General features: G+C 48.8%; 6 protein-coding genes across 6 annotated transcripts; 4 read left to right on the forward strand and 2 right to left on the reverse strand.

Moving 5' to 3' along the window:
* Positions 1-1,315: 1,315 nt before the first annotated feature.
* Positions 1,316-3,924, forward strand: RhiXN_09912 (uncharacterized protein; the record flags this gene model as incomplete). The annotated part of the gene is made up of 3 exons (XM_043329728.1): positions 1,316-1,756; positions 1,815-2,358; positions 2,486-3,924. The coding sequence occupies 3 exons, from the start codon at positions 1,316-1,318 to the stop codon at positions 3,922-3,924; spliced, it is 2,424 nt and encodes an 807-aa protein (XP_043182562.1).
* A 2,121-nt stretch (positions 3,925-6,045) lies between these two features.
* RhiXN_09913 (elongation factor ts) lies at positions 6,046-7,191 on the reverse strand (the record flags this gene model as incomplete). The annotated part of the gene is made up of 1 exon (XM_043329729.1): positions 6,046-7,191. The coding sequence occupies one exon, from the start codon at positions 7,189-7,191 to the stop codon at positions 6,046-6,048; it is 1,146 nt and encodes a 381-aa protein (XP_043182563.1).
* A 240-nt stretch (positions 7,192-7,431) lies between these two features.
* Positions 7,432-9,324, forward strand: RhiXN_09914 (Gar1/Naf1 RNA-binding region protein; the record flags this gene model as incomplete). The annotated part of the gene is made up of 4 exons (XM_043329730.1): positions 7,432-7,652; positions 7,707-8,118; positions 8,168-8,421; positions 8,505-9,324. 4 exons carry the CDS (start codon positions 7,432-7,434, stop codon positions 9,322-9,324), a joined length of 1,707 nt encoding a protein of 568 aa, XP_043182564.1.
* A 742-nt stretch (positions 9,325-10,066) lies between these two features.
* Positions 10,067-15,053, forward strand: RhiXN_09915 (Gar1/Naf1 RNA-binding region protein; the record flags this gene model as incomplete). Its single annotated transcript, XM_043329731.1, has 10 exons — positions 10,067-10,156; positions 10,212-10,336; positions 10,390-10,504; positions 10,556-10,603; positions 10,659-11,840; positions 11,891-12,973; positions 13,622-14,111; positions 14,160-14,306; positions 14,375-14,449; positions 14,500-15,053. The coding sequence occupies 10 exons, from the start codon at positions 10,067-10,069 to the stop codon at positions 15,051-15,053; spliced, it is 3,909 nt and encodes a 1,302-aa protein (XP_043182565.1).
* Positions 15,054-15,272: 219 nt separating this feature from the next.
* On the reverse strand, positions 15,273-18,029 carry RhiXN_09916 (uncharacterized protein; the record flags this gene model as incomplete). Its single annotated transcript, XM_043329732.1, has 17 exons — positions 15,273-15,750; positions 15,803-15,873; positions 15,930-16,053; positions 16,106-16,188; positions 16,262-16,367; positions 16,417-16,487; positions 16,560-16,614; positions 16,666-16,745; positions 16,806-16,904; positions 16,956-17,034; positions 17,094-17,170; positions 17,225-17,303; positions 17,354-17,430; positions 17,486-17,564; positions 17,617-17,756; positions 17,807-17,870; positions 17,926-18,029. The coding sequence occupies 17 exons, from the start codon at positions 18,027-18,029 to the stop codon at positions 15,273-15,275; spliced, it is 1,866 nt and encodes a 621-aa protein (XP_043182566.1).
* A 2,090-nt stretch (positions 18,030-20,119) lies between these two features.
* Positions 20,120-22,886, forward strand: RhiXN_09917 (Multicopper oxidase; the record flags this gene model as incomplete). Its single annotated transcript, XM_043329733.1, has 22 exons — positions 20,120-20,281; positions 20,336-20,377; positions 20,437-20,472; positions 20,527-20,541; positions 20,590-20,629; positions 20,695-20,770; positions 20,827-20,876; positions 20,944-20,955; positions 21,019-21,088; positions 21,152-21,220; positions 21,271-21,442; positions 21,496-21,573; positions 21,630-21,708; positions 21,762-21,874; positions 21,923-22,039; positions 22,116-22,229; positions 22,280-22,323; positions 22,371-22,411; positions 22,467-22,537; positions 22,594-22,636; positions 22,693-22,707; positions 22,762-22,886. The coding sequence occupies 22 exons, from the start codon at positions 20,120-20,122 to the stop codon at positions 22,884-22,886; spliced, it is 1,584 nt and encodes a 527-aa protein (XP_043182567.1).
* Between the last annotated feature and the right edge of the window lie 106 nt (positions 22,887-22,992).

The raw sequence follows: 22,992 nt of genomic DNA on the forward strand, positions 1-22,992 counted from the left end.
TTGTTCGTTGTGAAATTATGCATATGGATATTGCACAGCCCCATCGACATCATTGGATTGGAGCCTAAGATACTTTTTATGGCTATATACAACGCTTCCGGCGCCAATAAATAACCTGAGCATCGGGGTTGGTATGTATCGCCCCACTTTGAATTCATGGACCGGTTGGGCGTCAGGGGAAGATCTAGCTGGAGATAACGCATAAGCGGTACCGGTACCGGTCGACCGTCGATCCCAAGTAAGACCTCGAGTCCAGCTCAATCTCTACCGTTAGGGCATGCTGTACCCATAACCTAGTGCACTATCAGATTATATACCGTAAATCATACCGTAAGTCATAAAATCAAGGGGGAGAGGATTATACCGTGAAGCATAGACACAGATCGCATGGTTCCATATATAGCATCCAAGTCTAGACTTGTCGAGCGGGGGGGAGGGGGTTATTTGACAGCCGAGTTGCGAAGTTGATCCGGTACGCGGTAATGTGCTGTGTTGTACACTGTGCCATACGAGAGTGGGTGTAAGCGATCAGAGCCCGGGCCCTGGATGGATCGGTGAGAGTTGGATAGGGATTATAATTTTTGGAGTCAATTTTAATAATTCGAGTCTGTCCATGTCGCAATTCGGTGCGCACAGGGCATAATTCCATACTGCATAAGCAAGAATCGTGATTACTCGAGTCCTGCGCGCGTGCGTAGGGGCGGTTCGCGATCCATAAGCCAGACGGAATTAACAGGGAGGAAACCCGCGCGGGTGTAATTAGCTGAATGGATTGGGGTAATCTGGGAATCGTTGATTCGCGATGACATCCGCCTGGCATACATATCGCAAAATATCCGCCGCCGCCCTTGACATGCAAGTTATTCTCAGTCGAATTGCAAGTGATATGCGGTTTAGGTTTTGAGTTCGAGTGGGATGAGATTTGTGTATTCTTCTGGGATGTATTTGAGATAAATGGGACAGTATCTGAGTCGTCAGCTCGTAGTGGATCCAGCCCTTGATGCTCAGGACGTGTGAAATGGCGCATGGTATTTGGGCATCGGACGGGGTCCTGGCGACGTGACAAAAATAAACCGGGCGGGTGAAAATAGCACGATGGGGTATATCGGGAAGGATTGTGACTGGACGGGCCGGGTGTATTTGGGGGTGTGTATTGGGAATAAGGGGATGGGAGGTGTTCTGAATGAGTGGGAGGGTCCGATCAGGTGATCCGAGGGGTGACTGGGGTCCGTCCGGAAGCAAAGTGACTAGCCAGGAATAGGATCGAATGTAAAATCCCCCCTCTCGGCGACGACTTGGCACGGTTTTCGTGTAAATGCCTGGACGCCATCCCTGCGAGCGTGGCCGATGGTGTTCGTGCCACCGAGCTGGGCCATCGACCATACCGACACCGCCATTGCCATCTGCGACCAAGAAGAAGAAGAAGTACACCCTGTTGGCCACTACCGCATCGCTTGTGTGTCCCGTGCTGGGTGCACCGACGCCTCAGCCAACCACCCACTTGCCCTTTCTCTATCCAACCCTCGACAAGCGGGTTACCGATGCCGGACAAGCCCCAGATGACCCATCGGAGGGCTTCCAGCAACAGCACATCCAGCTTGCTGATCTCATACGTGCCGGCCTGCCCTACAAGTTTGTCTATGACTCCGCTGCCGACACTACATCCAACAAGGTCGAGGACATTGCCCTCACCGACTCGTCCGGTGCATGGGTCATCGACAACTCATGGTCTCTGCATGGACGCAGGTTTGGTCCCGTGCGTTTTCATTATCCGCCCGTGATGACGAGCCATGTTGATCCCCTCTTGTTTCCAGCTCTATGCCACTGCCACTGCCACCGCCGGAATCACAGACGACCCGCTCCCCACTCCCACAGAATCCGTCCCCCCAGCATCCACCCCTACCGCAACAACCACCCCACCCCCCACCATACTCGCCATTCAGTCTTCCCTCCCGACTGGCTGGTACGCATCCCAGTACGAACGCTCCGGCATGTACGCCATCCCCCTCATTGTGTCCTTTGCCCTCGTCATTGCCCTCATGATCGGAAGTCTTATTGGAGCCTTGGTTATTCGGAGGGATAGGAGCCGAAGTAGGCGGCGTAAAAAGGGAATCATTCGGGGAGACAACGACGCCGACTCGGCTCGTGAAAAAGTCGCACAGAGTAGTTTGGTATCCCGTGTCGGCCGCGCCCTTCAACTCCGCAATCAACCCCCAGAGGAGGAAGAACAACAACAGGAACCATCCGACCCCCAGACTGAGCTCCAACAGCGCATCAAAACTTGGGCCCGACGCAATGCTACCTGGAGAGCCCAGGCCCGCATCGGCGTGCGAAGACGGATGGGACGTGGACGCAAGCGTGAGTGTTTATTTTTACTCCATTTTTCCCGGTCTTAATCCACGTTTTGTGACGTTGATTTCTTCTTATCGTTCATTCCCCTTCATTCTCCTGTCCCGCTTAACTTATACTTCTCTCCTATTAATAGGCTATCAAGCCGATAGCGGTCCGGACACACCCATGGGGGGAGCTATTCAGGAAGAGCCAGAACCTGACGAGGAAGGCCCGGCCAGCACGAGGGCGACTTCGCCTGTTGCCATCCTTCCGTCCCGTGCTTCATCACCCACCGCACCCGACTCACAACCTCCTACATCATCACCCCAAGTCCCCGCACCAAACTATGCTTCCCCAACTGTTCCCAATTACCCTTCGCCGACCGTTCCGACGTATTCACCACCACCTACTGCCGGCCCATCCACGTCACCCCTCGCTCGAATCGAAGCTCACCCGGATGCCACACCCTCTGACGAACCAGCCTATGATGGACCAGGCTCGGGAGAAGGTCTTCCGCCTGCGTACAGAGGTGCTCCTTCTCAAGTCGCACGTGGTAAACGACCGGCCCACTCGGCCTCTCCCCCGCCATCCATCCACGAACCCGATTCCCAACCCCAAACGACTCAGGAAGAACAGAGAGTATGGACCGCGCTCGATGCCTATGTGTCTAACCGGGGAAACACCCAACAAGAGGGCATCACGGCCCACGTAGCGACCGACGACAAGCGTGTGCTCGAACGCCTCCGTTCGATGAGAGGTGTACCCGAGGAGGAGGGAGACGCAAGGGAGGAGGTACAGGCACCGAGAGAGGAGGACGTGTTTGGCTCGAGCTCGGGTCCTTCGACGCCCGGTGGGTCCCTGCCGACTTTGTCGACCGCAACCTCCACTTCGGCTGCAGTGAGTAGGAACGGAGTGGCACCCATGACATCCATGGCCATCAACGAACCGGCATCCACAAACCCGAACGCTCCGGCTCTTCCCCTTCCGCCGACGAAAACTGGAACAGGCCCGGTGGCGCGGTACGACGAAGCGGATTTGTGTCTGCCGAGGTATTTGGATGGACCGGAAGGAATGCACGGTGGCGGTGGTACGGGATTGGGAATTGTGCCGGGCGGGCTGGGGGCGGCGGGAATGATGCCGAGTGTGCCGACGGGGGACACCATGGGGATTGGAATGGGAATGGGAATGGCAGGGTTGGTGCCAAGTGCGCCACCGTGTGACGAGGAGACTGTGCCGAGCGCACCAGCTTTGGAACACGACTCGCCCGTGCCGAGCGCGCCGAGTTTGGAGGATGAAGGGCTGGAAGATGGCGAACGAAAGACGGCACCGGCTCCGAACGTACCGTCTGCTCCACCCCTAGACGACGATCCCGGTCCTTCTGCGCCACTAGACGACCGCTCTTCTCGGTCTATCTCTTTTGCGCCACCATCTATCCCTTCTGCACTGCTGGTTGCTTCTGCGCCTGTGTTGCACGACGACGCTCCATCCCTAGACGGCAACAAGCTACCCCACCCACGTTCGACCCTGTCTCATCCCGAGTTGACAAGGAACGGGTCGTCTGCTCCGTTGTTCAACAACGGCGAAGAGCGATGATCCCGGCCGAGTTTCACCTGGTCGCCTTCACCTGATTGACGTTGAAAGAGCTCCGATTTTCGTTTGGTATTTGGGTTTATGGTCCTATGTTTCCTTATCCATCTCGACTTGTTTCCGCAATTTTTTTTGTTTTACCTTGCATGTCATTACTTTTCCTGCTCTGTCGCACATCCCCCCACCTCTTCGATACGCACCTGCCCTTTTTCCTCCTATCCGTACCTGCCCCTTTCCACAACCCTTTTCCCACTTATCTGCATTGAATCCACTCTGCTGCACTCGACCGATATATCTCAGGATGTACTTTTTATTCTGCTCTGCTCCCTTGACTTATTCTCGTATGATGTATGTCGTCTCTTGCTCTTTTTTTTGTTATCCACATCATGGTTGTAATACAATCCCACCAGTAAATTTTTTTTTACTCCTTGTGTGATCGCCGCCCACATGCAATATACGTCTGAATTTGTCAATTCAGTTCAATATATATTTAGACTTGATATATCTATATATACGTACATGACTTTCCAGGACGGTGCAATTGGGTCTTGCTTATATGACGTCATTGGAGCATCACGTTGTCTGGCCCCCCTTTCCCTAGGCCTTCCCGCGCTTTGCGTACGTGCTGACATTAGGCTGAACAAGAGTTGAGTGGATGTCGTTATGGGTTGTGGTAATGCGACCTTGGCCTCGCAATCATGCCATATGATCCAAAGAAAAAAGTTGACGTTCCATTGTTCATCGATCGGTAAAGCTATGCCCCATGCAGTAAATAGTCTGACTGCGGTCGCTTGCAATTATGATGAGTATACGTTCAGTTTCAGGAAGTACCGTGTACATGTTCAGTTTAGGAAAGTGGTGGGGGTGGGGTGAGTCCATTTCGATTCGGGGAAAGACCTTTTCGGGGGAGAGGACGGGGAAAATAAAGTACACTCGGATCGAGAACCGACGGACCAATCACTCTGCTTTGGTTCTATTACTCATGTGCCTGTTTATACCAGTATATCTCCGAGGAGGGAAAACGTGGTGGTGATATGATGTGATGTGGTGGGTATATGCTGGGCTTGGTTCGGAGATTGGGTTTCTTGATGTGTCGTTGTTCTGTATGTGGAGAAACTTCTTATCTTTAAAGTCTTGAGTTTTTGGGTTTTTGGAGTGGGGTGGGGGTGGGGTCACGGTTATGATCATGATCATGATACCAGTGCACGACTCGGACTCGGACCTCGAAGCCACAGTAATTACGCGATATGAATTTCGCCCGTGTTTTGCTCATTATCATGCGTCATCATAGTACATTATAAAGCCCCACACGCAACCACTCATAGTCCATTTCATCGAATTGGACAATTCGAGGAGGGGGGAGCTTGAACTTTAGCGCGTAGTAGGTATTTGGGTTGTGTGCCGAGCCGGGCCTTGCAACTCATGATGGTTTCGTTGGTCATATCGTAACCGGTTTGATCAATGGGGGGTGGGGGTGGGGGGTGAGATGTACGATAAGGGAAAAGGCTCAGTGTTCCTCCGTTCCCTTCTTACCTCCCCCATCCTATCAGGTGATGTGGTTATTGATGCAGAGGAACGGCCGAGGCTTAGGAGTAGGAGAAGAGAAAGGGGTTCTAAAATGAGACATGGTTATTCCCGAAGCCAAGCAATTCGGTTATAGTAGTAATATCGAATAGGGAACTGGGGGGAGGCGTATCCATATTATGTCTGTCAGTTTCTCGGGTGGTTTAGGAGCTCGAGACGCAGTCACAAGAGACCGCATGACGTGCGCTTCGTGGATAGAACGCATATATTCCGGGGCAGATGTCAGTTCTGAGAGAAGAGGGGAGGAGGGGGGGTGATAAGAAGATGGGCGGTACAGTCATGGAGACCGAGGTAGGAATGTCTCACGACTCTTGCTAGCCGATATTGGCATGTAGGAGGCCCCCAGACTCTCTCAAAGTCCACACGGTTGTTTTGTAATGAGGTGTATGTATGTGTGTATGTGAGGGGGTGGTTCTTCTTGGGCTGTGATTTAGAATACATGGACTGCTCTGAGTGGTCGAGTTGTTTTTACAACAGATGAGTAGCGAGATGAATGATTTGAGGGGTGGTGAAATAAATATGCAAATGCTTTTTTTTAATTACTCAGCTCGACAACCTCCGAACTTCCTCTGCAAATCCTCCTTCGGGCTCTTGTTTCTCAATACCCTCTCCAGCTGTCCACTTGACAAACTCGATTACTTCCACTCCCTCGTTGTCTTGTCCACCCGATGCCAAGCCCTTCTCGCGAGCCCACGAATTCAGTGCGGTCCGGACTGATTCGTCCGTTCCGCCACCTGGCTGCATCATGAATGGCTGTTCGTAAAGCGCCGTCGAAGAAGCGTCTCCTCCGGTTTGCGAAAGGCTTGCATCGCCAACTCGGTCTGCGCCCAACCCAACGATTTGCCTCGCCAGTGCTCTGGCCAATGCTCGTGTGTCTGCATCTCTCGTTGTGATGAATTTGGGCAAACGGTTGGATTTGAGAGCTAGCGCTACGAGTGCTCCAATTTTGCCTGTTTGGGATTGGTTCCCTGAGAGGTGGAGGTAAGAGCCCGCCCGGAGGCCGATATTGGAGCTAGGAGGGAGAGCAGGGCCGACGAATGAACATGCGCGACGAAGTGAGATCTTTTCTCCGAGTTTGGAGGTCGCATCTTGAATGGCCGATGAAATGGTAGTCGAAGGGTCGGGAGGAACGGCAGAATCAGTGGGCGCACGGACAAGGGGTGCATCCGCAAGGACTTCTATCGGAAAGGGAGAGATGAGCCCCGGTTTAGACAGTGCTTGAGATTCAGAGGGCGTTTCAGCCAGATAGGCGGTTGTATGTGCGATATCGGCGACGAGCTTGGAGAAGATCTCGTTTCGGGCGACGAAATCGGTTTCGCAGTTGACTTCGACCATCGCCGCTCGTACGGGTGTGATTAGATCAGAGCTTCCAGATTGAGATCCACCGTCGGCTAGAACAAAGATGCCGACAAGGCCGTCGTTTGCGATTCGACTCGCGACCTTGGCAGCTTTCTTGGCGCCGCTGGTGATGTTATCCTTTTCGAGCCATTCAAGAGCTGAGTTTAGATCATTGTTCGTGGCAAGCAAGGCTTCTTTGGCCTTTGTAAATGAAGTCTGGTTGTCTGTTATTTTTCGGATTTCCGCAATGAGTTTGATAGAGGCTTTTAGTTCGGCATTCAGTGCTCGAGAAGTGTGAAATGGAGCAGAGCCTATAGCTGAACGAAGGGCATTTCTCGATATACAGAACATAATTAGACTAGCAGATTTATTCTCAAGACAATTAACCTCTAAAGTGCCCCAGTAAATAATATAACTAGATGTCAATGCAAGAAAGGCCTCAGTCTGATTGGGGCAGTATGAGCTCAGCTGCAAGAAAGTTTGTAAGATTAAATTTGAAATCCGATCGACCACGACAAGCATTGGTAAACAAAATTTGGACCTGGAACTGGGCCACACTCGGCACTGGCAATCCTTGCAGAAACAACGGTTATGGATGCAGGCACCCCCATTCAAGATGACTTGTTATTGATTATGCAGTCATATGTCGACGTGCTACCACAACCGCCCCCTCCGGTAAAGGGAGAGCAACAACAATCTCCAACAAAGCCTGTTGCTGAACACGAGGATTCCGACGAAGACGAGGTTGAGCTGGCCATTCAATTGGAGCCCAGTGAAGAAGATGAAGGTGCTGGGAGCTCCAAGGGAATACAGTAAGCATATAAATAATTCATGCCTACTTGTTCGCCTTGACCTCCAGTTGAAAGGAATGACAACGCAGTGTCATCTATGGTGGCCAGGGTTGACCGAGACGACTCTGATTCGGACTCTGATTCATCGGACTCGTCTTCAGATGTGGAGATGAGGGTCACGAAATACCCCGCGAAAAAACAATCCACTTTACAACAAGTACCAGGTGATTCGGATGCCGAAGACGATGAAGACGGACCTTCCGGTTCGATTGCTCAGTACGCCGGGACCAAGAACGAGGTTTTATTGCCCGAAGTAAAAACTCCGGAACTCACTGTTGTGCCGCCGGAGGACATCCTGGAATTAATAGGTGAAGTCATGACCATTATTGATAGCGTAGTGGTTGTCAAAGGGTATGCTTCGGGAGTTGACCGTGTCCTGGACACGGACAGCCTACTAGCCTTTGAGGACCGCAACGTTTTTGGCGTGGTAAGCCACTGCGATTCCCACGTTTCCAGCTTGTTCATTTGATTTTTAGGTTTTTGAGACGTTTGGGGCTGTGAAACAACCGCTTTACAGTGTCCGGTTTCCCTCCGCCTCGGCGATTAGTAAGAACATAGTCTGGGTTGGGAAACAGGTGTTCCACGTTCCGGCGCGATCGAATTTTGTGTTCACTCGTGAGATCGCACGTATCAAGGGCAGCGACGCTAGTAATCTGCACGATGAGGAAGTTGGCGAGGACCAACTAGACTTTTCAGACGATGAGGCCGAGGCCCAGTGGCGTCGCAACAGGTCCGCAAGATCCCCACTACCACATCCTGGAATTGCGTTCATTATGTATTTGACTAATTTTTCTCTCATACTTTCTAATATAGGAAAGAGGCAAAACGTGGCCAAGCTACATCCAGTGGCTCAACGGGCAATGCTGTGCATGATACCACTCCGAAACCACCAAAGCCCCAACTTCCCGGTTTGCTGCCATACCCGGCGGCAGATGATGGGGATGTTCCATATTCAGCACTCCCATACGACGATGTGCCGGATCCTCGACCCGCTCCGGCCGCGTATGATCCTTACTTTGAGCATGAGGGGGAAATACCACCGATGTCCACCGGTTCATTTGCCCAAGTGAAAACTGAGAGTGAGCCCGGTGGATCCCGTGGAAGAGGAAGAGCAAGAGATCAGGGGCGTCGAAGAGGTAGTCCCAACCAGAATCGGAATGAGCGTCGACCTGATGACCAAGGCCGGCCCAAACGAGGTCGAGGGGGGAGAGGTCGAGGTCGAGGTGACCGTCGCCAGGGCCGTGGTGGCGGTGGTAATTTTTCCAATCAATACTCAAGAGAGTACTATCCTGACCCGTCATCCATGATGTATGCGATGGCAAACTCAGCGGAGCAGTACCCGTCTGCAACCCATGATGAAGGCTACAATCCCGTCAATGGGAGCAATGGATATTGGGATCCTAGCGCAATGCCACATATCAATCCTCGTTTCTTTTCTGGGGAGATGGGCGCAGATGCTAATGGGGGCTTTGGAATGCAGTGGCCTAACAATCAAGGCTATGATTATGGGTATCAACAACCTGGATACGGGTATGGCGGGCACGATCTCGGGAACCAGAGTTATGGGCAACCTCCCTTCTGGACACAGGGTGAACATTCATACCCCCCAGGAAATTCTTCACACAAGCAATAACGTCTCAAGGACGATAGCATATCCATGTTTTGTAGTCGCGTTACCTATTTCCAATTATATCATGTTCCCGATCATTCAGCACGTTCGTTCATTACTCCCAAGTCCATGTGCACGGATTGAAAGGCGCACAAGGTCTGTGGATAAGCCTGTTAGGTGAAACGAGTATTCCGGAGGCGATTGTCGGCTACACGTTATTCGTCCGGTATAGGCGAGTTTATTGACGCGTAATTAGTGGCGGAGTAAATGGGCCGGCTAGATGTAGTGTGATCATCTAAAATATCCTTGAGTATAGAATTCATGCTCTCGTTAGCCATAGTTTATAGTGATATTGTCAGCAACATAAGTATTACCATCCAACGAAGCCCAGTTTAGATATGAAATGCGCTCTAATGAATATAGCCAATCTCATGCATTGATTGCATTGTGCATAGATAGGCGATGAACGAGCATCATACAACAATATTTAGAGCATACTCAAAGAGACAAACAGTCTTTCTTGTGTACTTCATCGCTCTAAGTCCATCGAGTTGTTCGCCCCAGTACATACGATTGCTCACCATTCTCAAGTTCAAAGTCGTCCCACTGGAACGAAGCACAACGCCTTGAACGTTCAGTGACATTCCTTGTACTTACTCGTGATATCCAAAGATTCGCTGATTAAGACATGTCTCCAAAAAGTCTACCCTGGAATCTCAAGCGAGTTCGGAAACTCACAAAATCCACATGGCTCCGACTAGAAAAAATGCTGTTGAAATTAGAACACAGCGCCAAGTCTTTCCCTCCACTCTATGCCGCTGTTAGAGAAATCACTGCGTGCACAAGTAATATTAATGTATGTCATTATCCCGTTTAACCTTTGCTTACTTTCCCGGACTGAATATAATAAGGAAAGCGCCCAGCTCCTTGAGGAATGCAAGCAACAAGCAGAGGAGGTCGATGTATTAAAACAACTCGTCCGTGAGCTCCAAATCGATTCTGGGGCTGCTGAAGATGAACGCGATCGTATTTTAGGGTTAGTACTGAATGTCAAACTATTTTCTGGATCGTCGCTGAAAACTCAGTTAGACATATTGAAGAAGCTTTTGGGACAGACAAAAGGGATTTTCGTGGTAAAACATTGCAGATGTTTGAGTTGAAACGCCGCCGCCGATGTACCGAAACACAATTTCGCCAGCTACAAGTAAGCAGATATAGCATGCCTCGATAAGCACTCTAATATGCATTAAGTTAGGTGGAGGCGATTAAGATTCTTCGGAAAGATTTGCGCATGCAATCGCAGGTCAGTAAGGTATGATATCTGCTTAAATGTAGGTCGATACCAATTGTATCGTTAGATGTCCTTACTTCAACGTCTCTCTCCTGTGGAACGCGCACGGTATAACTCCAGTGACTTATCAGTACTCGAGCAACTAGGCCTTCTTGAAGAAGGACTCACAACCTTGCGCGAGGAACTAAATGATTGGGCACACGACCAAGGCTCATCGAAGATTTACTGGGTGACTGGGGTAGATAAAACTAAGGTTGTATATGATCTGTGCAAACGCCTCGACAAGAGTGGGAAACTCGGTGCCAGCTTCTTTTGTTCTGCGAACTCCCCCTCTTGTGGGGATTGCAGGCGGATCGTTCCCACAATAGCGTACCAGCTTGCTCGAAACTCATCCGAGTTTCGGTCATATATCTGCGACCTTCTTCAGAATGACCCGGACATTGGGACCCTCAACGTGGGGCAGCAGCTGAACGCTTTAATACCAGATTGGTCACACTTTGGCCCGACCGACGAGACAACCGTGGTTGTAATTGATGCCTTGGACGAATGTAAAAGCCGAAACGAAGTAGATCTGATAATCAAGGCACTATTGAGTCGGGACAAGCCTCTCCCGTTCAAAGTTCTAGTAACCAGTCGACATGTGCCAGCTCAATTGGACAAAGTGCTTGAGGGTGGTGGTCTGCCTCCCTCCCTTATACGATTGAATAACTGCTCGAGCCATTACCCCACGCAATCTGTTCAGAGACGGAGCACACAAACAGCAGGATGCGCCAGACTCACAACCCCTAAAACACATGTTGATGCATTGTCCCAGGAACACACACATACTGAGCCTCCGGGAATGTCGGGCCAAACGACGTTAGAAAATATTTTAGTAAAAGCGGAAAGGAATAGATCACAACAAGAAATGGACCTGACATCGGTGCGATCTGGCATAGTGGCCGAGAATTTTAGCTCCACTAGGTCCTTCGATCGATCAGTGGTTGGTTCGATGACAAAGTCGTCTTTCTTTCAGCAACTCGGAATAATTGTCTCGCTTAACAAACACCTGCACAAGACATACCGCTTTCTCCGAACGCATGATAGGAAGCACCCGGAAAGACCAAGACTACGCACTCAGGTTACTCTCAGTGGTTCACCGGATCGTCGACTCCCTTTTGTTTCACGCAAAGTACGCGAAGTGGTTTCAAAGTCTGAGAATCAAAACTACTGTGAACACATTGAAAGATGGAGAGAGATCATGCTTTCTGTAAGCTAAGTACAGCAGGAGCATATAGTCGGCGCTAACACAGTACAAAGAATCTACGGGCAATACCTCCCCGCTTTCCGGTGGCTGCGGACCAACCTAGGATTGTCGTGAATACAAAAGAAGTCAAAGTTATGATAAAGTCCCTGATACCAACTGGCAACTATACTCCAGGTGCACAGTTGCCATCCCCGGCTCTATCTGAACTGAACCTGTGCACATCCGTGCCGTTACCAACACAAGCGGCGCGAAGTCAAGGAAGGGAAATCGGAATATCACATGCACTATCAGGCTTTCAACCACTCGAGCATTGGTGCTACCTTGCGGTCGGCTTAATTTGTAGGTTGTCGGCTGATACTTGGACACGGAAGATATCCGCTGCATTCACTCCGGCGTTATCTCAAGCGAAAGTGCTCCGATTCCGATCCCCTCCGAGCAACAGCTACGCTCCAAAAAACTTCCCTCTTGTCAACTATCGTATTTATATGGACACATATATACACATCAGCGATGAACCGACTATCAGAATTCTGTCACTTGATAAAGTGATATCTGATACGCATGCACATGTGGCAGACATTTCATCCAGCAATCCTACGGAGAACCATCCGTCAAGATCATACTATCCTAGCTCTGCTATCAGCTTCTCATGCAGAGTCAACGATGAGAGGGGCCACTCTGTCATGCCTTTGAGCATTCGCCAAACTGTGTTACTATCAGTTATTTATAATTCCAACATGCCTATAGGCGAGCTTTGCCGGTTCATAAGTATCAGTTACAACTGGCCAAAGTCCACAGTGACTATCTTAGGCCCATTCGCAACCCGAGCACTGCTGCTTGAATTGATGAGACACGGGAACAAATCTCAACTGGCTTATCTAGGGGCTAGGGTGGACTTCGATGCCAATATACTTTCTAGGTATTTCTCGGAACACTTCTATGCCTTGGCAAGGGCGACCGAAACCTTTCGTATCTCAATGGGTCGAGACTGTCATGAAAGTTCGCGTGTCGCTATAACTATGGACGCCGGGCTTCTGCTCTCACTGGAGCCGGGATCGACCACAAGTGGGTATCCTGGAACCGTCTTTCCTCCTTCTTCAGGCGACCCCAGTGGTGTACCAAAATTCGACAACAAGGTTGATAATATTTTATTGAGAGTATTGAATCATCATACTGGATATAAGTCACGCAGGCCAGAATTTTTGTTGATTCATGTACGGAAGAGCTGGTTAGCCGTACATGGTGATATACCTACTAGATACACAGTGTACCACCTCTTCAGTGAGACCTTACTACACGAGCATACATTAGAACCCGGGGCTCCCAAACCTTCAGCAGCATCAGAGGGCTTCTTGACGATAGTCGCGTCATGGCAATGATTACGTTAGGCAGCTTAAGATCTGAGTATGCAATCGCACTCTGAACGCATTGAAATAAATCATAGTGCAATAATTGTTGGGTCAAGAACTTAGTGGGCAAGACCCTTGGACTTTACATGTAATTGCTAAGTTCTCAAAGCCGTAAGCGCCTAGATGATGTCAGCAGAACTATGCTCAAGGTTGGCTCACGTGGCTGGGGAAGCCTGCAAGCCACCCCTTCATTAAAACATTGTTGTCGTTCTCGTTTGTTCTTCTTGAGCTGAGAAGCTGCAAGCAGCCCAAGTGAGTACGCCTCGTTCTTGTAGCACCGAGTTGATGTATTATCGACTAGCATACATTTCAGGTTTTGGACGTCATCAAGAGAATATGACCAAGTTACGCAGGCCTCAAACCGTAGTAAAACAGGAAGAAGACGAGAGTGTTTTACGATGGATCGAGTGCAAAGCCCTTTTGCTCACTATCTGGAAAGATATCCCTGCAGTGCCTTGCGTCGCGTCACGACGGGCATGGGCTCTGGCACATGGGGTAGACCCCGCTCGCGTTCACAGTTGGTTTAAAAGTAAGAAAGCAGTACGCATGCGAAACGGTCTGAAGTATCACCCCGATGATAATTACTCGCTACAATCAGAGGACGTGGTGGCAGAGGATTCATCATCGATCCCCCCTGTGCCGTCTTTAGACCAACTCTCTAGTCCCAGGTACCTTCCAATGTCATCACCCAGCCCTCAAACTCCGATGGATATGGTTGATGATTGCCCGGCTACTCTTCCATCTATTCGCACGTTAGAAAAGGCTCAAATCGCTTATTCCAAGCCTCTGGAAGCTTGGGACTCTACGCCTCATCCACCTCCCCTTTTCCACAGCACGCACTTCGGCGGAGTCAAGAATCAGCTAAGTAAGCTCCCATATTCTCACTAAGTTAACTATGCTAAACTCCTATTAGCTGAGGAGGTTAAACTCACCGACCGGCCAGCTCCTTCATCACAGAAGAAACGCAAGGTTGTTCTCCGAGTGGTTCCAGAGACCGAGGACCGTTCATCCAGAGGACCTCGCCAATGTGCCAAAAACTCGAATCCAACGACTAGATTAGGTAGGCAGTCTTATTATTTCTCATATTTTCTTCAGTCCGTAAATTCGTGTGCTCTTGTCCTTGTCTAGCTCAACCCAAGAAAAGGGGTCGACGCAAGAAGGTTCCCAAGGTCGAAATAACGGATACAGAGAATGAGATTTCGGGTGAGCTTTTCTCTCTTCTCATCATTAGATCGACTAATCTCTTGATGTAGCTCCACACCAGCCTCAGCCTCAGCTCGGGATGGATCAAACATGCTCTGTGATGATTTTACCTCCGGGTCTTCCTGCAGGTTTCCATAATTCACCATACATTGCATACATTCACCCGTCCATGGCTTTTGGCAATGGTATGACCATGGCCGCCGCTCCTCACCTTTCTTCGCAACCGTTTGGCAATATGATGTACAATCCGTTCACGGGCGCGCCTCTTTTCAACAATCCCCTAATGCACTCCCCTAATCTTCAGATCCAACCACACCAATCGATGCTTTTTAATGGAGGATCAGATCCCGGCTTCCCTGGGCAAATGTTACCCCAGGTACCCGTGCTTCCTTCACTAGGCTCTGACTTGAATGCACCCGGAAACGCGATCGTGCCTTCGATGGATCAGGCCTCGTTCTTTGGAAATCCTCAAAACTATCCGTCAGGGATGCCTATTGATGCGGGAGCAGTGTCCCAAACCCCACTCGAACCAATGGTGTCGATTTTGGACTTTCTTAACGAGCCACTAAGCGCCGGATGGACCTACCCTAGTTTGTCGGCTTGAACACGACTGCTTATACCCCTTCGCAATCATATGACTGCATAAGCACCCTTTTCACTTCTTTGGACCCGAGTTGCTTTGAAATACTGCTGCCGAATATTTATATTTATACCCCTGTATGCATTCGTCGGATAGTCATGTCCACCAAATTAGTTTTCAATAAATGACATTGAATGAATTGTGTGTGTGTGATAATAAGTTACACGTTATGCAAGTAGAAAATCATAGGGGAAGGGACAAGTAATCGATTCCGTCAGGGGCCATCACTAACCCATTCTTGATCGAGACTTTCTTCTCAAAGTCGCGCCCATCCTTTGAAAAGATGGTTCGATCCATAAAAGTCTCCTTAACCTCGCATCTGAACGCTCCACTGACAACGCTATACTTTCTCCATATTGACTGTCGTCCAGTCTCACAATCGACCGCAGACACTCCGACCTGGTCGAGTTGAATGACAGCTGCATGACCCAATCGGCGGAGTGCATCAAAGAGCGGGAGCGGGTCCTGTGCATATCTTCGGGCAGTGGGCGGGCTTGTGATAGAGATGGTAGCTTTGACTTTGCATATTACTTGGTTGTGGCATTTGAGATTCGCGCGGCGGACGAGTCGCATCGGGACCTCGACAGAAGCTTCGTCGGGAGATATGCTCAGTTCAGATTGGCCGACAAGTTCGAATGACACAATCTTGCTGAGCAATGTGCTATTATGTATGATGTAAGCGGCCAGTTCAATGTTATAAATGGGATCTTTACCTGAGGTATGGTTGTAGGTCCCCCCGAGTGGTCAATCCAACCTTTTCCGCTTCTGTGAGACCTTCTGGCCACTGGTAGTAAAACGGATCATTAAAATATTTGAAATAACTTATTTGCTGCGACACACCTTGAAATGATTCTTTTCAGACCTCCTCTTTGGCTTCGGTGATGATGGGATAGTGTGCGCCTTGGAAGGATGAGAGAGCAAAAGCGAGTTGGCAGGAGTGATAGTGGTGGTTTTCATCTTGTCGCTAGAAATACTTGATTAGCGAATTTCAAACATTTGCCAGAGATTTGACTTACGCCCACGCCTTGATGTGTTCTTCGTCATTCTCGGGACCGTCTATAGCGGAGAAACCCAGCATCGGGATTTCAGGTGAAACAATCTGAAGGGAATGATCGCCACGTAAGTCATGAATTAATTCCGATGGACCAAGTTACTTACGTCTCCTGGCAAACGTCGTATGAAGGCAGGTCGAGGCGAACGCGAAAATGAAGCCCGGAGCGGCGGCGTGGTGCTCGTACAGGAGCTGGTGCCATTGCAGCATGACGCTGGCCATAAGCACTGAAAACAGAATGAATACTTAGGCTGTACCGTAAATTTAGACACGTACCTCCACGCCTCGTTGTATTGCTCTTCGCGGGTGTGAATATCCTGGAACATTGCCATCTGAGAGATGAGAACCTGTTCCAAGACAGAAAGCATGAGTGCCCCTCAATATTCGGGGTCCTATTTGTGCATGGCTAGAAGACCGACCTTCAGTTTGGCTGGACTCTTGGACTTGTTAAGAGTCGATTTCTTGGCAACGTCGCTGAATTGAATGGTCAATCAAGGTGTTCGTAGCCCAACCAGGATCACTAACTACCAAGCATTGTAATATTCGCTCTCTTTCCTTATCCGGTCAAGATGATGAGATTTCCAAGCGTCAATAGAGTGGGCGTACTTCATGAATAAAGTTAGCATAATAGTAAGGAAGCATATCAAAACGCTCTAATATCATACACGAGTAATTTCTCTATATCGCGACCATGCATCTATATATGCTTGCTCTGCAAGTGCATCATCTGCTGCCGCTCGAAGCTGGGCTGCAAGAGTGTTGGTCTAAGCGACCTAGTTAGTACGTTTATATCGCCTTGAACCTGGCCAACCTACTGCTATGACTTGTGATGCGATCTGGGTAGCTGATTTTCGCGATCCTTCGATGCGCAACGATCCATTGTTTGATATTTCGCTTAGGTTACCCATTGTAAGGATTGCATACGGAGGAGAGAATCTAATCATGGTACTTACATCCATGCTTGGTCGTAACTGTTCTCGCTCTCTTCTTGCCCAGCACTTGCTCGGAGTTGAGCGGCCAGAAGATTGGTCTGAGTATTGTAACTTTCAGGAAATATCAATATTAGACTCGCTGTATGACTTACGGTGGTTGAAGTTGAAGCTATCTTAATTGCTGGATCGTGGGGCTCATGGGCGGATAGTGTTCGACTAGTAGATGAAGAGCTTTCATGGCATTTGAGTAAAAAGGTTAGTACCAAGATCAACTGACTTACCACCAGGCATCATAGTAGGCTTGTCGGATCTCATCGCGGCTCGCAAACGCGTCAAGTTGAGCAGCAAGGAGGTTTGACTAGTTTGAAATCAGCAAATCGAATGTACTTGGGCTCAGTCAAGCCTGCACTTACAGAGCGGGAGCGGGAGTTCAGTTTAGTGGCAGAATCATGTGGGCCATGGACTTGCAAGATACGTTTCTCAACGGCAGTGCTGTAAATAGGCACTTAACTACCGTTCTGTTAATCATAGATACTCATCCTACCTCCAGGCCAAATTGTAGGTTTCTCGATTCTTCTGTACTCGTTCGAAATACTCTTGTACGTACTCAGCAGGAGTCGAAGGGAAGGAAGAGGAAGGAGAAGGCGATTCAGAAGAATTATATAGAGAGGGTGCCGAGTCACTCTGGGAAACGATGAATGTATTTTCTTACTCGCAGCAAACCGCTAACTCACAGAGAATGACCCTCGAAGCGGAGACCTTCGACCAGAGGATGCACGCCTCGGGCGAGACTGTGTCCTATAAAACAGATGACCTCAGTCGTGAGCCTGATTGGCTGAAAATCAATAATTACCACCAAGCTTCAGCGTAACTGTCTTCTGCCTTCTGTAGGTCCACGAGGTAGCCAAGCCGAGCTGCCATAGGCGAGACAGAATTGGGAGCTGCAGATGTTGCCATTCTGGTAATCGTAGAGGCAAGGAAGATGGGTGACTAATTGTAGAGACTGGGCGGTCTCGACAAGAGCGAGTTTGTCAGTTCCCGAGCATGCTAACTATATAGTCCTCGTCCGCTTAAGCACCAAGTATAACCCCAGGATCTCTACTGACAAGTTCCGCCAACCGTTTCGAGACTTGAGCTCATAGTAAATATGCTGAAGTAAATAATGTGGGATAAATGTGGAGAAAGACTAGGCAAGCGCTAGCGATCACCTGTCTGATCCGGCGGATCTCGGGAAAGCCGACAGAAACGAAGTTTGCTCCATTGATGAACGTTAGTACCGAGCTTCGATCGCAGTTGGTCATGTGACTGACCAATTTGTCCTTTCTCGACTTTCGGGGTTTAATCTGTCAAAGATATATGGGTAGGTGAATTGTAGAAGAAGCTGTTTTTAATGGGTTAAGAATATTCTGCTACTACCTCATTAGTACAGATCACTTCTGAATACCAGCCTATTTACTAGACTTATTTTTTCTGATTCACTATCCCTAGAATTTCTTAGGAGTCCGGCTGCTTTCTACCACCGCCATTGTCTAAGGCTCCCCGCATACTCCGTGAAAGTGCACCATAATAAGGTGTAATCACTCAAAAGAAATCAAATTCATCCTTTTGCTTGAGTTTCGTAGCCTTTCACTTGGGCGCCATGCCAAGATACGACAAGAGTCGGATATTCTCGGACCGCGCGCTTGTCCGTTTGTTTCTTATCGTGAGAGTAAAAGGTTATACGCATGCACTCCTTAGTGATACTAAGTTGGCTTCCCATCGATCATTCAGATGAATGCCAAGCTTACGTTCGTATCGCCCCGCTTGATCTCCCTTGTTTATCCATCTCGCATGGCCGGGCATACATTAGCCGGGGGTATGGTAACTAATCGCTCGAGTATGAGTCAATGCTTCGTAAACTTTGGGGAATGACTGACGTGAGATTCATTCCTACGGCATGTCTACGCCGACGCCTGGGACCAAAGCGAAACGAACTTCTCTACCAATTTAGGATAGCAGGTGTAACGACCCAGGCTAGGCGTCAGCCCCAAAAAAGATAACGGTGGAACACTCTATCTTGAACAATCACTAACCTTCCGAGATTTGATGAACCCCTAGGGTTGATTCTCTTGTTTAGAAGCTAAGCGGAATGAGGGCCAGGCCGTGTGATATTCCCTGCTGCGGCGGCTCGCTCGGTCCGTGTGTTCTATCAACTCTCGAAATTAAATTCCTGTTTTCAGTGTCTTGAAGAAAGCGCTTTCTTTTAGCAATTAATATTGTATGCTCAATTGAAGTGCGTAGATCAACCCCAGCGTCGATCCCTCGCTATTATTGAAGTGGCCCGAATGCAACACGTATTATTCTCGTAGTCATACTCTTATCAAAGGTCCAGGAAACCCTTCATTTTACGACTATTCGGTTCGAGAATCCGCGTATCTGTTGGGGTGATATATTCTAACGCGACATTCCGTTCCTCTCACAACCCTTGCTAAGGAGGAATATCATTCGGAAGTGCTCGATAAACACGGAATTTGATTGCTCGGAAGCTTCGACTTGATCTTTCTAGAGAGGCTTTCGAGGATACGGCCACATCTGACCCGCAGCCATCAACAGGATTCTCGGCCAGTGTCCCTAGAGCAGGTATCGCCTGCGGGGGAGGTATTATTCTTCACATTACCATGTGCTCACCATTAGCCTTTGTTCCCACTATTATATCGCCATACCAAGAATAGTGAGTTCACGGGCCACAAATTTTGGTAGGATGCATCGCGGGCTAGGAGTTTAGTGGAACATTTTGCTTGATGAACCCATTTGACTCGGACTAAACACCTTGGTCGGGAAGTACACTGCTTAGGGACGAGACTGTTATCCACTTTGAGAGGTGGTCTTAGGTATCATGCGTTCACATGGCCGTGTGAGTGGCTAAAGATTTGGGCAAACAGAAAGTGGAAGGGTCATAGTGTTCAAAATGAACTAAAAAAGCCCTATAAAATGATGGTCCGCAATATAGCTTTCTTCATCGTCCTCACTTGGTCGACGAGCTCTTTTCCCTCCTGATTTACCTTGACATGGTTTATAAAACCATTTTCACTGCTCTGGTGCTCTCTGGACTGTCATTTGCGGCCGATGTACCTTACAATCTCAGGATTCGCAATGTCCAGGCGGCTCCCGACGGCTTTCAGCGTTCTGTTGTTTCCGTCAATGGTCTCATCCCAGGCGCGTTAATTACTGTACGTCTTACATTTATTGTGATACTTTATCCACTCATCGTTTCCCCTTCATAGGCAAATAAAGGCGATACTTTACTCATCAATGTCACCAACGAGGTAAGCATATGCGATCTCAAGGGGTATATGTGCAAGATATTTACTCTACAATCATATAGCTTACGGATGCTAGCATGCGTCGTGCTACCACTATTGTGAGTATCATGTCTAATAAGCGGGTCATCGGTATTGCTAACTGCAGCATATAGCACTGGCACGGTCTGGTGCGCAGTACGATGCTACTTATTGAGACGCAGCTAACATGTCAATAGTTTCAAGCCAAGACGGCATCCGAGGACGGACCAGCATTTGGTAAGTTCTTTGGCATACAGCACCACTGATTAATAGGCACAAATTGATTGGCATAATCCTCCTAGTTACACAATGCCCGATTTCCCAGTTCAGTTCATACACATACCGAATTCCACTGGGTCAGCAGACTGGGACCTTTTGGTAAGAATTGAACTTGTTTCTAATTCTAGAGATGCGCTAAACTGAAACTCCCGCAGGTATCATAGTCACCTTTCCAGTCAATATGCTGATGGGCTGCGAGGCCCTCGTAAGTCACATATAACTATGCGCCGGCTACGCTCACTAATGGCTTTATTTCTCCACCTGAAATTTAGTTGTCGTATATGGTAAGATATGATATCCACGCCAGTGTTTTCATTGGGCTCAAACATTCCCTTGTGCAATTTCAGATCCTCAGGACCCTCACCGTAGTCGCTATGATGTGGACGATGCATCTACGATAATCGTGCTTGAAGACTGGTATTCGTTATTCACTTGTTCATCCACGATTTCACTCACAGAAGCATTTGTTTTTATGTATAGGTATCATACTCCAGCACCGACCTTACAAGCACAGTTCTTCGACACCAATAATACTGCACTGGCTGCCCCGTAAGCATTGTGCTCCCAGAAGGGCTCTTTCCTTACTGAGTTCCCAAAAGTGTGCCAGACTCGGGCTTGGTTAACGGTCGTGGTCGTTACGTAGGGGGCCCACAGGCTCCTCGCTCGGTCATCAATGTCCAGAGAGGAAGAAGGTATAGGTTCCGTGTTATTAATACCTCTGCCATTGGGTCGTACACTTTTTCAATTGAAAATCATCGCATGACCATTATCGTAAGTATACCCATATTATCCAGAATTATATAATTACTGAGCTACCTCAACAGGAAGCGGATGGTATTCCTCATCAGCCATTGGTTGTAGACAGCTTTCAAATCTACGCTGGCCAACGGTACTCGGTTGTGGTATGTACCTTCCACTAACACCGATAACCATGAATTCTGATGATATAAATTTATAGGTGGAGGCTAATCAAACTGTTGCAAACTACTGGGTCCGCTCTCCTATGACTGTAGCGAATGCGGCCAACAATCCCAATCGTTAGTTACATAATCGCGTGACTCTTGCATCTACTGACCTACTACATTCGCAGTCGATGCAACTAATGTTTTTGCCATTCTTCATTACCAAGGTGCTCCCAATGCCGAGCCCACAACAGAGCAGGGAACAGCAATAGGCACTCCTTTAGTCGAAGAGAACCTTCACGTAAGTTGGGCGGTTTGGACTCGATGAATACAGCTTAATCGTCACCAGGCATTGATCAATCCTGGTGCTCCGGGGGGCTCTAATCCGGCTGATGTTCAAGTCAATCTGACAATAGGGCGCACTACAATTGACGGGAGTGTCGCATTTACTTTTAACGGGATTCAAGTACGTTTAATTCATTCTATGTCACTCGGGAGGATCTGACTTACTTCATTCTTCTATTACCTTATTCCGCTTTTAGTATCATTCGCCAAGTTTACCGACCTTATTGAAGATACTGGCTAACAACGCCACGACCAACGCAGACTTTGGTACGGATGAACATACGCTTACCTTGCCTTTCAATAAAACAATTGTGAGGCTTTACAACCATTATTTTTTGAATATCTCTCTCAAAAAACTCAGGAACTGGTTATCACTGGTGGTGTTGATCACCCCATACATTTACAGTACGTTTATTCTTCTCCCAATCTTACCTCTTCTGAATGGCATATAGTGGTCATGTTTTCGATGTCGTCCAATCCCTCGGAGGCTCGAGTAAGTAAAACCCTGCGCATTGGCTCACGTGCATCTAAACGATCATCTGCCCTAGTTAACTATGTCAATCCACCTCGTCGTGATGTTGTCCGTGTCTCTAGCACGGGTGTTATTCTGCGTTTCCGGGTGAGTGGCTCATCGCGTCGCGTGTATATCGAATGCGTTAACCATATACACCTCAGACCGACAATCCTGGGCCTTGGTTTGTCCATTGCCATATTGATTGTGAGTAGAAGCGTGCCATTAAATAAAAACCCCTAACCTTTGTTTTGTGTACACAGGGCACCTTGAAGCTGGTAAGCTATTGACTAACTAACTCAAAATCGAAGGCTAAGTAACCACCCCAACAGGCCTTGCCGTTGTGTTTGCAGAAGCCCCTAGTGAGACCCGTACCGGAGCGCAAAGAGTCGTACCTGCACCTGGGTGGGACCAACTGTGTCCCAAATATGCGTCGTTACCGGCGGCACTCCAATAGCCGAAGTGTCCCGGACTGCCGGCCATCAAAGAAGCTCTGCGGTACCCAAGCCTCTTATTCACAAAGGATTAAAAGTCATATGTCTTCTGAATGATTTGTACCACCT

This window comes from Rhizoctonia solani, chromosome 8, assembly GCF_016906535.1.
Source record: "Rhizoctonia solani chromosome 8, complete sequence".
Classification (NCBI taxonomy): domain Eukaryota; kingdom Fungi; phylum Basidiomycota; class Agaricomycetes; order Cantharellales; family Ceratobasidiaceae; genus Rhizoctonia; species Rhizoctonia solani.